The 17,649-nt window shown below is 40.7% G+C and overlaps 4 protein-coding genes across 4 annotated transcripts; 1 reads left to right on the top strand and 3 right to left on the bottom strand.

The window, feature by feature from the left end:
• Positions 1 to 50: 50 nt before the first annotated feature.
• On the bottom strand, positions 51 to 4,672 carry LOC134182026 (uncharacterized). The gene is made up of 4 exons (XM_062649344.1): positions 4,525 to 4,672; positions 4,413 to 4,466; positions 2,918 to 3,259; positions 51 to 694 (listed from the first exon to the last, which is right to left on the bottom strand). Exons 1-4 carry the CDS (start codon positions 4,645 to 4,647, stop codon positions 209 to 211), a joined length of 1,005 nt encoding a protein of 334 aa, XP_062505328.1. The 5' UTR covers positions 4,648 to 4,672; the 3' UTR covers positions 51 to 208.
• Positions 4,597 to 9,032, top strand: LOC134182027 (cytochrome b5 domain-containing protein 1-like). Its single transcript, XM_062649346.1, has 4 exons — positions 4,597 to 4,812; positions 4,886 to 4,962; positions 8,239 to 8,457; positions 8,520 to 9,032. Exons 1-4 carry the CDS (start codon positions 4,692 to 4,694, stop codon positions 8,748 to 8,750), a joined length of 648 nt encoding a protein of 215 aa, XP_062505330.1. The 5' UTR covers positions 4,597 to 4,691; the 3' UTR covers positions 8,751 to 9,032.
• Positions 7,121 to 8,314, bottom strand: LOC134182028 (uncharacterized). The gene is made up of 2 exons (XM_062649347.1): positions 8,213 to 8,314; positions 7,121 to 7,480 (listed from the first exon to the last, which is right to left on the bottom strand). Exons 1-2 carry the CDS (start codon positions 8,250 to 8,252, stop codon positions 7,197 to 7,199), a joined length of 324 nt encoding a protein of 107 aa, XP_062505331.1. The 5' UTR covers positions 8,253 to 8,314; the 3' UTR covers positions 7,121 to 7,196.
• A 5,684-nt stretch (positions 9,033 to 14,716) lies between the features above and the next one.
• Positions 14,717 to 15,794, bottom strand: LOC134181781 (nicotinamide N-methyltransferase-like). Its single transcript, XM_062649047.1, has one exon. The coding sequence runs from the start codon at positions 15,792 to 15,794 to the stop codon at positions 14,988 to 14,990; it is 807 nt and encodes a 268-aa protein (XP_062505031.1). The 3' UTR covers positions 14,717 to 14,987.
• Positions 15,795 to 17,649: the final 1,855 nt, after the last annotated feature.

The raw sequence follows: 17,649 nt of genomic DNA, 5'->3' as shown, positions 1-17,649 counted from the left end.
CAGGACATTCATGGCACAACTGCATACAAAGCAACACACAAACCTGACGCTAAGACTTTGTATCACGATTACAAAATAACACAAACTTTGCACACTATAAACAACATCGAACTTCCTCGATCTACACCACTTTACAATAAAGTCTTTGAATTAGACATGTATTACAACTCGATGCATCAGCAGCATGTCACTACAATAGACCGATAGTTTACTTATCTTTAGGTAGGCTACTTGCCTGGAAGTTGGAGATTCTATGAATTTTACCAATTGTCCATCTCCATCCTCGCTCTATCGCATCAACCACCACACTACGACGAACTCTTGTCCAGACTGCCAGTGCAGACTTCCTCGTTCTATTGACTCTGTCACGTGTCCTGGTTGTAGTTTCTAATACATTTTGGCTTAATTGGTTTTCCTTCAACCACACACTAACTCTTGACATCTGTGGACTACTACTTATTGTCAAATTGTTTTGAATAGTATCTACAGACCATTTCCAACCTTCGCTTAGCAGACTGTCTTTTGCATCTTTCCACAATCCCCGTCTCCACAATTTTGCTTTGTTTTCTGCTTTGATCATTTTTTGTGTTATTTGGCTGTGTGCTTTCTTACTAGATACACCGTCTATGGATTTGACTGTTGCCAGTCCTTCCTTTAACAGCTCCTCGTTTACACACGATTCAAAGAATAACAGCTACACAGAGAGACAACGATAAATAATACAGAAAATCAGAACTACCAAACAAGTTTGTTACAGAGAAATTGAGCAGAAGACCAACCTACATAACATGCAAAGACAGATTAGCAGCCAGGCAAACAAAATAACAGCCTGACAGCTCTCTCTCTCTCTCACTCAAAACACACACACACACACACACACACACACACACACACACACACACACACACACACACACAGACACAGACACAGACACAGACACAGACACACAGACACACAGACAAAAGAACAGATAAACAGACAGACTGACTTACTGACTGTCTTACTGACTAACTTACTGACCAACCGTAACCACGTCAACAGACAGAATCCACAACAAGCACAACAATAGATAAGAGTTAAAAACTAATACTCGGATTGACCAACAACAAATGCTGACGAACAGGATTTGCAAACAAGCAGATACAGGCTGATAAATCACATTGCAAAGCCACAGTCCATTTGTTACTCTTTACTGCTACAGCATGGATGTCCGCCATTGCAAGAAAGTGTGATCGGCACACACACTTCAACAGTTACTGTCATGACTTTTTTACACTGAAAAGCTGGTGTGTTCCATCAAACAGATTGTTAATGTTGTCAGCACACTAAGATCAAGCTGACTGTCTGGTAACCTCAGAAAACATGGTGCTCTTGCTTGACACTCCTACAAAGATTGGGGAGGCTTTACTCTTCACCATCCCCTTCCCCCCAACACTATGGCAGTGCAAAGCAAAGCAATGCCAGAAATTCACAAATTTGCACAAATGGCATGATTTTCTACACCTAAAGTCTATATAACGTCATCAAGTAATATCAGCCCACTTGCAGCAACGGTCAATCAAAGAGTGGGCATATCCATATCCACATATTATACGCACATTCAAAGGTTTCCCCAGGATTGAAAAGTAGCGTGGAAACTTGGGGAAGTGGTTTATTTGAGTGGGCATGGCCTCAAATATTTTGACCCTTGAAATTACTAGTAGTTCTAATGTAATCGTTTATAATCTACTGTAAATGGACACAAATTGACACATAATGTCAAAGTACACAGTAATAGTGCCTCTCGCCGCCATCCGGTATTGTGCATCGACTGGTTCCGGCTCACTTGTGCATGCAGCCTCGCGCTCGCCCACGTTTGCGCATATACATGTCGCACCAAGGCGAGGATAGCAAGGCAGAGAGTAGCATGGCGCTGCGCCATTGCGCGACGCTTTAGGGAAACCCCGGCACAATATATGTAACATAAAGATCACACTAAAATGTTGTCTAAAGCAATTGCGAAAACAAACACACAAGTGTGACAGAATCCACCATTGCAAGCACCAGCAGATACCGTGTTCTACTGTACCACGCAGATCAATAAGGCTGTGTTTCCACTAGCGCTTGAACCAGTTTAATTAACAACTGGTCTAAGACAAACTGGATTAAAGATTGACCTGTTTCCATCTGCACCAAACCAGTTATATTCTAAACCAAACCCACTTTTCTTAAAGCCGTTTGTAGTAAGTTTAGCAAGTGGTTTAGGTTTAACAGTCATGTGACAGTAGCTTGTATGCTTGAAGATGGTGGCTGACAAAGCCGTTTGTAGGTACCTACTATTACTTTGTTAGTATAAGATTGCCTCCAAAGATGGAAGAGTCATCAAATCATAATGTAGAAAAACTAGCAGCTACTGCATGTACCTACATGCTAAATCTGGAGCCTCAGTGACAAATACTGTTGCTCTGACTTGGTGCTAGAGCAGCCCAATGTATCACAGCAAGTGTTGTTTCCAAAATACAGATCCATTACAACAGATGTTTTCAGGATACCTCACACATCTCAGATGCTTGAGTCCCTACTGGAAAAAGTTGCCTTCTAGAACTGGTTTAGTGTATACCCTCGTTTAAGTAAACTAGGTCAACGTGGAACTAGTGGAAACACAGTCTCAGTTTTTTTAAAAATGTGCTGGCTTGTCTCACATGTACAAACAAATAAATTATTTGAACCACCAAACAAACAATAAACAGCAGACATCATCAGTCATGAACAAAGTGAGGGTTATAGCTACAATTGATATCAAAGAAAAGACAAACCACGTGTAAAACAGTTCTATAGCAAGTGCAAAGTGTGACTTGTAGATATCTACTTGCGATACGTATCAAATATAAAGCCACACTAAATACCTCACTTTGTACATCACTTTGTACTAACTTACTTTTCTACGAAATACCAGACAGTCAATGCCTTGATGATCATTTCCTTTGATAAGCTGACATCTGATAGTCTTTTCCAATAACGTCTTCTCGAGAAAGCTCTCGGTGTCGACAAACTTGGTGTTTGCAATTCCAGCACCAGCAAAGTCAACCCTTATGAGACTGTTCCTTCTGTGTGACAAAGCCATGTAAGGAAACCCAAGTCTAGAAAGTAAGCGCCTTGCCAGAGGCCTGTGTTGCACCATAATGTATGTTTGGCGAACGTCACAAACGTGAGCACTAATAGACGAATTGCTCTTAAGCAAGTAGTTAGGCACAGAAGACACAGATGAGTAGAGTCGAGTCTACGTAGAAGCCACACAGTATATCAGTCACAGACAACTCAATGATAACAAACTGACAGCAAGACTTGCAAGAACAGTAGCCTTCTGTCTTACAACTGTTATCATGCTGCATGTAAAGCCAACAGTTTCAGTGAGTCCCTTATACGCGTAATTATCTGAAGCAAAAGTTGAGTCAACAGTAACTCTTAAATATCCTTGATTATTACCCCACCTCATGATTAGCCATGCAGAGTTAAAGATCAAGTTTGGAATGGGACCTTTCTACAAAAATTGACACCTTAAGTTGTTAATCAAAGAAGAGATTTAGTAGAGTTTCAAATCACCACAACTACCTAAACTTTAGACTCGACCTTCAATTCGGTATCCGAGTCATCAAACCTTCAACATGTGGTCGACAGACATGCACAAGTTGAAGAATATTAAGCATTTCTACAGGTGCAAATCTAGTGTAGTGTATTGATACTTTTATTGCGTAGTGCACAAAACTTAGATAAAGCACGCTACTTATTGGGTTCTATCAAAGTAGACACACACAATAAATCAGTCATTCATGTGTTCTGCTCACATGGCTGTCGTGTTGCCACACGCACCACCTTACGCTAGCAAACAGTCACTGTGAAAAACACCAATTAATTAACACTATGACTAAGAGGTGTGAAAATCATCTTTGACCAAAGTTGCAGCTTACTTGAGCTCTGGGGTAATAATCAAGCAAGTAAAAAAAACATAATGTCATTGCTTCTATCTAAGCAAAACCAATTTCAATTATTTTAAAATTTATTAATGAAATTATATAGTTTAACAAGAATTGGTAATAAAACATAAATGGTTACCGGTCAAGTCATTGCAACTTATATTAACTTAAACTTACTGCCTTGAATAAGTTTGCCTAAAATATTTTAGATTGAATATTTTCAAACCCTTTGTACAAAAATCAGGCATGCACATGCACACACACCTTGCAAATCAAGCATGAAAGAGACGGTAAATTTTTAAATTGTCTGTCTCTGTGATATCTAATGTCACTGTTCTAGCCTATAACCTCCCTCAACAATGAATCTAATTATTAGTCAACACTCGATCATGTAATCCTCGCAATTTCCACCTTATTCTGTACCGTCTGTCTACATTTTCTGTTCACGACAAGTCTTACATAATGCCTAACAATCAACAGAGCTCCCATTCCTCCCACCGCGTACGCAGAGATCTGGACAAAGAAAAATTAGACGGAAACGAAGAAAGTACTACACTGCGAAATTACTTACCTTGATATACTGAATATTTTCATCAACAAACGTCGAAAATCTTTCAAGTACGCCTTCTAATCCATTCGTAGCAGTTGCGTCTTTCCTACTCGATCTCACAATGTCCGCCATGTTTGATCGCATACGGGATATTTCACATCCATGACAACTGTTCGATAAGCAATCCGATGTCGAGACCGAAATTCTTCACGCCGGACGAAGTTTCTGTGCATAATACAGCTAAGGACATATGGGTGTCTTTTATAGGCAGAGTCTACGACTTGACGACATTGTGTGAGGCCAACGCTGGTATGAACTTTGATGTTTGAAGAAAATGTACGCTGAATGGTACAGTAGTGGTCTTTCTCTTCCGCGGTTATAGGTGACGTTTTACTAAAACCTATCCTTTCGAGTGCTGGAAAAGATATATCTCACTGGTTCGACAAAAGGACAGGAGAGGTCAGTGAATATTCGTAGAGGTTAGGAAATTGCATGAGTAATTGGTGGTAATAGAAAATGCACATGCACGCACGTAGACAGACAAAAAGACGGAAGACAGACAGGCAGACAGACAGACAGACAGACAGACAGACAGACAGACAGACATATCCAGGAGGTATGTCTGTACAGGTGATTCCCCTAGTATTAGAACATTATGGGAGATGGGGGAAAATGCAGAGAGCTATCTAAACACCTTGTCAAAAAGATCAAGAGGTGACAAAGGCCGACAAAATGCAAGTAAATTCAAGACTACTGGAGGAAGCGAATTGCATCAAACTGCAGCAGTGCAATGCTCGTGTGTTCCAGAAGAAGGCATCTGACATAAATAGCATTCTAGCATAAACAAGGACTTTATGTCCTTATAATCTTATAGAACTTGAAATCTGTATGGACTCGTAATTAGCCTTTATTTGCTATTGTACCATAGTTTATGTTTGAAAATATACTACCATTGACAGACAGACAGACACAGACAGACAGACAGACAGCTAGTTGGCTGAAAGCTGGGTAGTAGCATAATTTTTTAGCTGCTATGTGTACACATATGTGTATTTTCATGTAGCTTGCGAACTTTACTTTTTGCCTTTTGCTGATATGTATTATAGTTTGATGTTTGATATGTATTGACAGACAGACAGAAATGTAACGTAGAGTTTGTGTTTTGATGAAATTGACAGACAGACAGACAGACAGACAGACAGACAGACAGACGACAGACAGACAGACATACACAGTTTTGTAGTTTATGGTAGTTAATTAAGACTCAGCCTTTTATGTCTAGGGCATAGGCAGTTTTAGTTATTTTCAAGGTTAGAGACAGAGACATTGTCACAAGGATGATTGTATATTTAGTGTTTGTAATCATGATATATTGAAATAAATGAAAACAGACAGACAACATGCAGACGACAGACAGTCTTGTTTTGGAGCATTTTGGACATTGGGGTGAACAAGCAGATAAATAGTTACATCAGGTAATTGTCAATGAGGTCAACAGTATCCATGGCAAGAACAATGGTTCACAGTTCAAGACTTACTGAAGGGAACGTCTATTGATTCAATTGCAGAAGTGCTATTTATGGGTGATATACAAGAAAGTAGAGAGAATGGTAGATCTTTGATTAATTAAACTCTTTAGTTAAGGTTGTCAAGGTCTCGTTGGCTCTTGGAATTATGTTTAGAAAATGTATGTATAATTTGTATTTGACGCTTGAGGACATTATTAGTGATTAGTAGTTTGTGTGTTATTGTTTTGCCATGATTTTTGAAATTATTCTATTATAGACGGACGGACAGACAGATAGACAGATCATGATAGACAGACAGACAGACAGACAGAGACAGATTTCAAGTTCTACTGAAGAAGAAGAACCGCTCACGAAGCAAAGAAAATGACATTAGTGATATATATATATATATATATATATATATATATATATATATATATATATATATATAGTGTCCAATTGCATGCAACCTAAGTTGATAATTTTTTAGAGACCCATGTGGGTCTAATTGATATATAACGGACTTTCATATCTATAGCTTGTAATTGTTCATATGTATGAAATATAAAGATTTGACAGACAGACAGACAGACAGACAGACAGACAGACAGATAGACCAACAAACAACCCTGCCATTTGGGGCTATGAGTTAACCTCAAGGTTGAACTCACTACATGGCTAGGATGTCAACATCAGCTTATGTTAAATAATTGCCAGCTGGGCACACATGATGTTCCACACATTTTCCAGATCTTGACAATGCCATTGAGAACTTGCATTCAGCTAACGAAGCTTAGTTAGGCAATACATCATTATCACATAACACCACTCCAACAAAGATGGTCCGTGATCATACAACACAATCTCACACGACAACAATATAGAGGAGCAGGTGCTTGGGTATCTACCATATCCTGTTGAAGTTTGCACTACCTCCGTCTGATTTTCGATTGGTAACTTTGATTAGCTAGGTTAAGGTGTAATATTGAAGTGTTGAGTTGATGCTGTGAATGTGGCAAAGAACGTGACTCAAACGACTATCATTTGATCACATGCAAAACAGGTGGTGGAGCGTGGGCCTCTTGTACACACCATTCAATTATGTCAACATGGTGTGACTTAATGAAAATTACCACACAGAAAGGAGCCCCAATGTCAAGACACAGTTCAACCATATTCTCAGATTCAAACAGAATCAAAAAGTGCTGTGGAAAATGCGATTTGCTTATGGTCAGTTGCTTCAGTAGGTTGAACTTTCATTGTCTTTATTGACACATCAATGAATCCAGCTTGAAGTAGAGATTCACAAACTACTTCAGTCGAAGCCAAGTAGAGATCAGGTAACTTGTCACTTCCAAGTAGGAAGAAAGTGCCACCAATTACTTCAGTCATCAGGATCATTCCACCCGGACACAAAAGACGAGCTAACTTCCTCAAATTCAGAACGTATTGCTCTACTGATGAGGTAGCTGCAGTAAGGCACAAATGGGTAGAAACAATATCAAATGGTAGAGTGACATCACGTAGAGCAACAGATTCTTGGATGTCACAAGGAACAATGTGAGATATCAACGATCGTAACAGACAGACAGACAGACAAACAGGCAAACAGACAGACAGAAAGAGGGACAGACAGACAGACAGACAGATAATTTATTCTCATACAGATTCTACTTGTACATATGCTAGGATTTTTAAAATACAAATCAGTCCTTGCAAGCAGCGAAGTCATTAACTAATGGACTTGACTTTGAATGTCAAAATCAAATAATCTATCTAAATCACCATGAATTAGACAGACAGACAGATAGACGAACAGACAGACAGACAGTGACATATATAGTGTCCAATTGCATGCAACCTAAGTTGATAATTTTTTAGAGACACGTGTGGGTCTAATTGATATATAACGGACTTTCGTATCTATAGCTTGTAATAGTTCATATGTATGAAATATAAAGATTTGACAGACAGACAGACAGACAGACAGACAGACTAGCAGACAGACAGACAGACAGACTAACAGACAGACAGACAGACAGACTAACAGACAGACAGACAGACAGACTAACAGACAGACAGACAGACAGACTAACAGACAGACAGACAGACAGACAGGCAGTTTACCTTCTAAAAGAAATATTAAAATCAATATAAAATTTTACAATTTAAAATTTAACTATTTACTTTTAATTAAATACTTTTTTCCCTTGATTGTGTGTTACAGCTTCGTACCCACATTGATTCAACCACAGGATGTCGTGTTGCATACACACCCCATGGTCGATTCCTTCATGTCCCTCCAGGATGCCCTCGATCTGACTGGTCAAACAACTTTGGCAGACCATGGTGGAAAGACGAACGATACTGCATTGGGCGACTATCACAGAAAACACGAAAAATAAAAATAGTAAACATGCTCACATTAGAAGAAAACACGATCGAGGTAAAGACTAGGTTCAATTAAGACTCCAAGGTTGCATGATTTGAGTGACATTTCCATTACAGGTTTGCTTGGAAGAGAATATGATGGAAATTCAAAAACGATATTTTGTATACAATTTGCATGCTGCCAGTTACACATGGAAATATCGTGGCGAGACTCTGGACATGTACAAAACCCTCCAAGAGAATGGCATTTCAGACGAGTTTGAAAATTTCTACGAATTGAACATGGACGAAGACCTGTACCTGCCAGCTGTACATTTGTATTTCAATGACGATTTGACTGAGCAGTAGGTTTGTCACTGCGTATGTAGCATCACCATATACCTTACTTAATCTACATACTAGCTGTGGATCGACTGCTAGTCATATGAAGTCATATGGTCATGAATTTTTCGTCGTGATTATTAGCAAAGAATTATTATGTTATCTGCAGTGACACTTGTTATAGTTGACATCACAGTTTCTTTACTTATTAATACCTCATTAATTAATTTTTTAAATTAATTAATTAAGCAAGAAGGAATTTGTTTTTAATTTATATCAATTGACATGCTGTCTACTGTTACTCACAAATCTATCTGAGAATATTGTCTGCTAGCACAGAAGGTCATGCACTTCCAACACATCCTATAGTCATTAGTGTCAATAATTCCACCTGGACGCAAAAACGAGTTAGCGATCAAACCAAGCACGTGCTGCTGTAGACTACACAATTAGCCTCGTCTCCAGACTCTCTCGCGCTAGTTAGTCTAGTCAGTAGACTTTTAGTTCGAGAGAGTCTGGAGCCGAGGCTGTTTGTACGTACACCGGTAGACTCGTACCCACGATTCTAGTGCACCGGTACAGTACAATGTACATGAACACACAAATTTCAATCCGCATCACTTTGCTATGTGTTGGGGGCGGAGCTTAGAGAGCATGCGCAATCTCGAGGGTAACACGCACTCAACCGCTGTCGAACCATGTTCTCGGGTCTGCTTCTGAACCGTAGATCATCTTGCCATTGAGTAGGCTTTATAAGTAATTTCACTACATACCATTTCGTGCATCTTGTGAGAGACTTTGCCTGCATGACGTAGGAAGCCATTTCTACTCTAGCTACTAGCTAGGGCTTCTCGACTAGGGACTGCTGTTCAAGCTGAAATCGCCTAATTCACACTCTGAGCAAATATACGTGAAGTGGAAAGACAGACTACTCATTGCCTAGCGATGGAAGTTTCATAAGGTGAAGATTTTGTACTCATTCGGGCTAACCAAACGTGACGCACTGTGTGGCTGAATATCAATAGAACTAAATCATTTTACTGGTTTTCCCATCTTATTCTAGCGTTCTTGAACTGTGGAACTTGAAACGGTATCTTGTCGAGCTAGAGAGTCAGCAAAAAATTCGGTTAGACCGTAAGAATCCCCTCCCACATCCATGGGGCGGGAAAGGTCTGCATGGCGTAGCGCGAGACTAATCCAACTCTTCAGGAAAAGGCGGTGAGCTCATGAGCTTACATCATCTAGTACCGTGGCCTGATTATTGACTGCTGGTTTAATCCAACTCCACACTGTATCAAGCACATTTCTCAACACAAACTTGTGTAAAACTTGATCTTCTCATTTGGCAGTGTGTTGAGCGAGAATGCATGCCTTTCCTTGCAACTCAGACGTGGCAGATGCAAGGTCTTGCTCAAGAACTCTAATAGTGTTTTGAAGTTCCACTATTTCATTCCTTGCTGTTCCGTTATCCAACATAAACCATCAGCTTCAGCCTCCATTAACATCTTCACTTTTAAGACTACTAATACAGTATAAGCTCGATTATCCGAATTTATTCTAAGACAGGTTAGAAGTACGGATAATCGAGTGTCCGGATAATCAAAAGTTAATAAATATCAACTAATTTTCTTCTCCTACAAGATCAAACTTACAATTACGGTAAGTACACTAATGCCTCTACAATAGTCATCAACAGCTGCCTATTTATTAGATTATTACGTTCTCTGTTATCATATGTATTTGTTCAGTTGTACCTACAGGCTGTCAGAATATTAGTACGAAGTGAAATATATTATAATGCATTTATCGGGGATTGCATTATCCGGGAACGCAAAAAGAAATTATTTGTCCGAATAATCGAAAGTCCAGATAATCGGGGTTGTACTGCATACACATGTTTTGCTCAACTGCGGATGAGGTATGATAGCCTTTGCTTTCTGATTTAGACATTGCAACTATGAAATAGTGCGCATGTGTTGTGTTACTTTAGACATGTGGAGTACGTGTACAATACTGTACTCTGATCCGCGTCAGTAGACTGTACCTATGGAGTGCAACTTATCACAGGAACAGCTTTGACTTGGCACTTCACATACATAATACAGAAGCAAGCTAGACTGCCCAGAAACAAAGAGGAACGTCCTACATGTCTGGCTACCCCAAATGGGCTCCTCTCGGTTCCAGTTCACTCTGAATCTGGAAGTATAGTGCGTTTCAGAATTAGGGTCCTCTGGAATTTTTGACTTAGCTCGCCAAAGAAAGGTTCCACGGAGTCCGCAAAAAAACGCTGCGAAGCTCTCGGTCTTCCGGTTATCACTGTCATGGTTTTCAATTAGCTGGACGTATGTTACTGTTAGGAGTGCTAGACAACGAGATTTTGGGAGGAACTCGGCTTGAGGTACTGCCAAAGTCCTACGCAAACATAACATGCCGCTATCTAACCTTAACAGCTATCAGTTCTGCAATTGTCCTCGCTGTCAACTGTAGCTCAAAGTAAAACCCTTAAGACAACACTGCTCAGAGATTGTAGATGGTGAACTTCTGTTTGCGATGTGGCTATTTGACTTCATGTTGAGAGCAAGGTGGTCTCTAATCGTTATAAAATGGCACACTTAGTAACCACTCTCCAGACTTCCGGAGGACTCTAATTCTGAAACGCACTTTATGTAGTAAAGTTTGTTTAGAAACGTTTAACTAACTGCCTGTGCTACGATATGATTATGAAATCAATAGCTTGCTTTTGCACGCAGTGCAGTAGTTTTGTATTACAACAAAACAGAAGTTCAACAATTTATAGCTCAAAATAGAGTCTTCTGTCATGTTTCTACCCGACGTCTTCACAATATTCAGTACCTGTTTCTTCAGGTCACTGAAATTAAATCACTGAGCCTCTCTCTCTCCCTCTTTCTCTCCTCTCTCTCTCTCTCTCTCTCTCTCTCTCTCTCTCTCTGTCCCTCTCCCCTCTCTCCCTCTCTCCCTCTCTCCCTCTCTTCCTCTCTCTCTCTCTCCCTCCCTCTCTCTCTCTCTCTCTCTCTCTCTCTCTCTCTCTCTCTCTCTCTCTCCCTCTCTCTCTCTGCCTCTCTCCCTCTCTCTCTCTCTCTCTCTCTCTCTCTCTCTCTGTCCCTCTCCCCTCTCTCCCTCTCTCCCTCTCTATCTCTCTCCCTCTCTCCCTCTCTCCCTCTCTCCTACTCTCCCTCTCTCTCTCTCTCTCTCTCTCTCTCTCTCTCTCTCTCTCTCTCTCTCTCTCCCTCTCCCTCTCTCCCTCTCTCCTCTCTCCCTCTCTCCCTCTCTCCCCTCTCACTCTCTCTCTCACTCTCTCCCTTTCCCTCTCTCCCTCTCCCTCTCTCCGTCTCTTCCTCTCTCTCCCTCTCTTCCTCTCTCCCTCTCTCTCTCTCTCTCTCTCTCTCTCTCTCTCTCTCTCTGCCTAGATATAAAGCTACCGTCGGTATATCTCAAATACTTCCTTGTGACATCAACCAAGAGGTCGCGCTACGTGACTTCACTCTACCGTTTGATATCGTTTCTACCCATTTGTGCCTTACTGCAGCTACGTCATCAGTAGAGCAATACGTGCTGAATTTGATGGAGTTAGCTCGTCTTTTGCGTCCAGGTGGAATGATTGTGATGACTGAACCAATTGGTGGCACTTTCTATTTAGTTGGAAGCCAAAGGTTACCTGATCTTTACTTCAGCTCAACTGAAGTAGTTCGTGAATCTCTACTTCAAGCTGGATTCACTGATGTGTCAATAAAGACAATGAAAGTTCGACCTACTGAGGTGACTGACCATGTTGAATTTGCATTTTGCACCGCAGTTTTGGATTCTGTTTGAGTCTGAGAATATGGTTGAACTGTGTAGTTCAAACATTCTCCAACAGTCAATGGATTTTGCTGTTTGTGAGTAGTAAAGCAGAATTCATAGCACTAAAGTCTGTTCACCTATTACATCTCCGCTCTATTGGAATCCCAGTTGCCTAAATTGGTAGCTCGACCTGCATGCGGGAGGGCCTGGCTACGAGGGACTTAATTAATTACGGGGGTTCGACTAAGCGAGACTAACCAATGACAGCTTGTCGCTGGTTTTAATTAATTATGTATATATAATCATGTCGCTGGTGTTACACCTACAGCTGTTCCGTGCTGTTGCTGTCTAAAATAGTGGTACCCTGTTGTTGGAGCAAACATCATTGCTAGTTAACTAGAGGCTTCAGGACATGTTGCAAAAGTGTAGCTGACTTGTAACATTTTGCTTGTTTTACAGTTCCTCTGCAATCCGTTGTCGCTTATTGCTATCGCTACTGTTGAGTTAATTGAACTTTTTAAGTCTGATCACGGAGATGCAAAAACAGCACTCTAGCAAAGAAGAAATTGACTGTCACACACAATAATTAGGCATCCACAATTCGACATACGCAACTACTTTGTCTTGTGACTTTGAGTTGGATCCACACAACAATTAAATTCTCTATACTTTTAGTTAGTTAGAAATGGCTTTTACTTCTTGCATTTTCTCCCGGAAGTATGACGCGGCGGAAAGAGGTCTGGCTACGTGGGACTACTTCACACGTAGACATAGGTATAGACTCCAGCCACACTGTTAAAAATGAAGTGCTCTAGCTACATCTTCGAGTGCTATTCTAGCCCTTGTTTGTGCTTTATACATTGGTGTAAAGCTAGACACCTACTCACTGTTAGAACTAAAGTGCACTAGTGACACCTTTCAGTGCTATTACTGAGGATGTAAAATTTTGCACCGATATCGGTGCAAATTTTACGGCAGGAGGTGTAGCAATAACACATAACCTGGCTCAATTGCAGGGAATCCCGTATACTTACGTGTGAGTGACTGAGCGTGGATTGCCAGCGACCTTATGGAAAAAGACCGTGATGCAGAGGTACAGTATTTACAGTAATAATTGTCATGTGTATAGCGCTCAACTTCCCAACTTGCAGGCTACGAGTTTGTTGCAAAAACGGATTGCGCCTCGGCGCGGGCCACGCTAGCCGTCCGTTTTCGTCTACGGTGTTATCTTCCTTCTTTGCAAGATGTACACACTGCATTCGTGCGTGATGCCTGCACTACACGTACTGAAAGGAGATTCCTCATGGGTGACAACCACACTGCGGAACATTCATGACCGCCATTTTGTGTCAGGTGATTGTGTCACGTGCTCGTAAGAGTAGACACCTCATCAAATAAAGCATGCGGTCCCCAAAAAGGACGCGGGCGGGAAATGGGAAACAATGAATCATATTGGAGTGGCCTAATATGATTGAGTTAGTAGACTAAATACATGTATAAATAGCAGATTAATCAATTTAAAATTAGAATTAAATTTATTTTAATTAATTAATCTAACGAATTTATACAGATTAATTAATTATATTTAAAGCAATTCTTGTACTATTAGATCAGCAGCAAATATGTCATTCCAGTTTCTGATGAGTGAATCACTTGTCGAGACTAGATAGGGTGCATCACCTGATTGAAAACAGTGTTCTAATGTATTGTTACGATTAGTTCATTAATTATCTTATTTGGATACTGCTGTTAGTGGCGAGTGGTTCACTTACCCTGACTAAGTTGAGTGCTTCACCTAACTGACAACAGTGGCATAGTGTATGGTTAGCAATATAATTTGGTAACAGTAATTATGACATATTAATTAATTAATTAGTTGGATGCCGCCGTTAGTGGCGAGTGGTTCACTTATCCTGACTAAGTTGGGTACTTCACCTAACTGAAAACAGTGTCATAGTGTATGGTTAGCAATATAGTTTAGTAACAGTAATTATGACATATTAATTAATTAATTTGATGCTGCTGTTAGTGGCAAGTGGTTCACATACCCTGGCTAAGTTGGGTGCTTCACCTAACTGAAATAGTGTCATAGTGTATGGTTAGCAATATAGTTTCGTAACAGTAACTATGACATATTAATTAATTAATTAATTAATTTGATGCTGCTGTTTGTGGTGAGTGGTTCACTTACCCTGACTAAGTTGGGTGTTTCACCTAACTGAAACAGTGCCATAGTGTATGGTTAGCAATATAGTTTAGTAACAGTAATTATGACATATTAATTATTTAATTTGATGCTGCAGGTCGAGCTACCAATTTAGGCAACTGGGATTCCAATAGAGCGGAGATGTAATAGGTGAACAGACTTTAGTGCTATGAATTCTGCTTTGCTACTCACAAACCGCAAATTCCATTGACTGTTGGAGAATGTTTGAACTACACAGTTCAACCATATTCTCAGACTCAAACAGAATCCAAAACTGCAGTGCAAAATGCATATTCAACATGGTCAGTCACCTCAGTAGGTCGAACTTTCAGTGTCTTTATTGACACATCAGTGAATCCAGCTTGAAGTAGAGATTCACGAACTACTTCAGTTGAGCTGACGTAAAGATCAGGTAACCTTTGGCTTCCAACTAAATAGAAAGTGCCACCAATTGGTTCAGTCATCACAATCATTCCACCTGGACGCAAAAGACGAGCTAACTTCCTCAAATTCAGCACGTATTGCTCTACTGATGACGTAGCTGCAGTAAGGCACAAATGGGTAGAAACGATATCAAACGGTAGAGTGCAGTCACGTAGCGCGACCTCTTGGTTGATGTCACAAGGAAGTATTTGAGATATCAACGACCTCAGCTTCATTGCTCTTTCCTGTACAGCGTTCTTAGCCGTGTTGTTTTCCAACATACGCACCACATGCTCTAGTAGGGCAGTCATTTCAGGTGTTTCGCTGCTGTAGGACTTCCATTGTTCGGCCACTTTCCGGTTCTGCTCTGCATATTCAGCAAACACGATCTCTGAAGCGAACGGTGCAGCACTGATGAGAGGATAAATATGGCCCGGACCTCCACCATACTCTAGTATTCTACAACCAGATAGCATAGGACCGGTTGTGATGTAAAACTGGTGGAGCTGCTGTAGCCGGAATAGCAACAGGTCTTTCGCAAACGGCTCGGCACGATCAGAAAGAGACAAGTAGCTTTCTGTGTACGTACTGGGATCAAACGTTTTGTTGTGTTGGTAAACTTCGGACACAGATGTGGACATGCTGCTTGTCACAAAGAGGTGGTGAAGAGCGGAGATCAAGATGTCGATGCGTGAAGGAGCGGATCTTGTTTAGCGCGCGTTAATTAATTTATTTAAAATACCCGATTTGATTTGATACTGTATTAATTTGATAATTGATACTGAACATTGGAATGCAAATGTAGCATTTGATAAGCGGCAGCATTCGCTTTTGTGAGAATCTTAGCAACTAGCTATACCGTAACAATATGCTAGACTAGATTAGAGATACCGTCGTTTGTACGTCGGACTAGAAGACTACCTAGTCTCTCGAATAATGCAACAGCACCCTGAGCGGACCAAACTACGGAAGTTACTGCGATTTTCGAATACTAGTTCCAGTTTTAGAACTGGAACTGCCAGAATTGTTGGATCTCTTGCTAAAAAACGAACGCCTAGAACTGTCATCAAGTTGAGCATGCGTAATAGACACCGACGTCATGGTAAGCGTCATTAGAAAGGAGAGTGGCCACTTGTTGTAGTCTGGTCAAACATCAACAGTGCTTTCGCTATCGGATTTTTGGAGCTGCTCGCCAAGAAGGTCACTGCAATCAGTTCCATATGTCGTTTCTTCTGGTGTTTGCCAAGTCGGTGGTCGCCACAAGTGTTCAATAGAACCAACCAGAAGGTCCACAACGGCCTCAGCATCTCTACCGCCATTTCAATTCGACAGCCTCCAAGAATTTTTGCATTTAGAGCGTGAAGGTTGCAAAAATTCCTACTTGCTAGACAGAACTGCTAGAATTGGTCTGACTATTTTAGAACTGTCTGAACTATACCAGTTCAACTCTATAGAACTTTTCTCCCCTTGCCAATTCCAGTTCTAGAACTAGTATGTCACGCGGATCCATGGATGGTTCGCCTGGTGCACGTGCACCCCAACCCAGTGGGCGTGTATTGAGAAATTTCTATGAAAATTCTATAAAAAAGATTTTAGAGAATACATTGAGACGCAAAGATAGGACTTTCTATGGGCTGCGGCATTTTAGGAATAACGTGTCGAAACCAGCAGTCACTGATGGTTCAAATATGCAGCAGAAAAAGTTCATGAAGCTGTGTGTGTGTGTGTGTGTGTGTGTGTGTGTGTGTGTGTGTGTGTGTGTGTGTGTGTGTGTGTGTGTGTGTGTGTGTGTGTGTGGCTGTGTGTCAACCTTATCTCGTCGTTGTGGGACGCAAAGAAACCACGTAAAAGTTGTAACAAAGACAATAAAAGAGTATTATAGAAGAGCTATCGTCGTTCCGTTTCTGCATCACTTCCTCGGTCAAATAGTGTAAATGATTAGACTCAAATGTTGTTGGGACCTTATGATTTGTTTTGTTTGTGCAATTGCGCAGGGAAAGATCTTATGAAACACAGAAAAAATTAGTGCTTGGACTCTAAGACTTGTCCCTCTATAGCGATGTGTATACAAACACCTTTTGGAAACAACAAGCGGAAAAGTTTGAAGCGTTTTACCAGGAGCATTTGCCTAGAGTCCTGAGACTTCGGACGAGGAGCTACATGGTATGTTGGAAAGTTCAATGCCAGGCTTTTAAAATAGAAAATTTGCCTTGAACTTTGCACAAGCTCTAGCAGTCGGCACATATTTTCCAATTGTAAATATACACACTTTTGAGAATTACTTGCATGCACACAAACAGTAATTAGTTGTGAGCAGAGCATGAGTGGATTACGACGACTAAAACTTAGCTGCGTTTCACAATGCGACAGAAGAGAGGTAACGGTCTTGCCTAGCTACACTTTCACTACGACATGAAACGTAGACTACGATCAATTAATGTACGATTTTGCTCGAAACATCCCCGAGGGCTAAATTTAATTCGTATATTAGACTCA

The sequence above is a fragment of the Corticium candelabrum genome, chromosome 7 (genome assembly GCF_963422355.1).
Source record: "Corticium candelabrum chromosome 7, ooCorCand1.1, whole genome shotgun sequence".
Taxonomy (NCBI): Eukaryota; Metazoa; Porifera; class Homoscleromorpha; order Homosclerophorida; family Plakinidae; genus Corticium; species Corticium candelabrum.
This window is presented reverse-complemented; position numbering and strand designations above follow the sequence as displayed.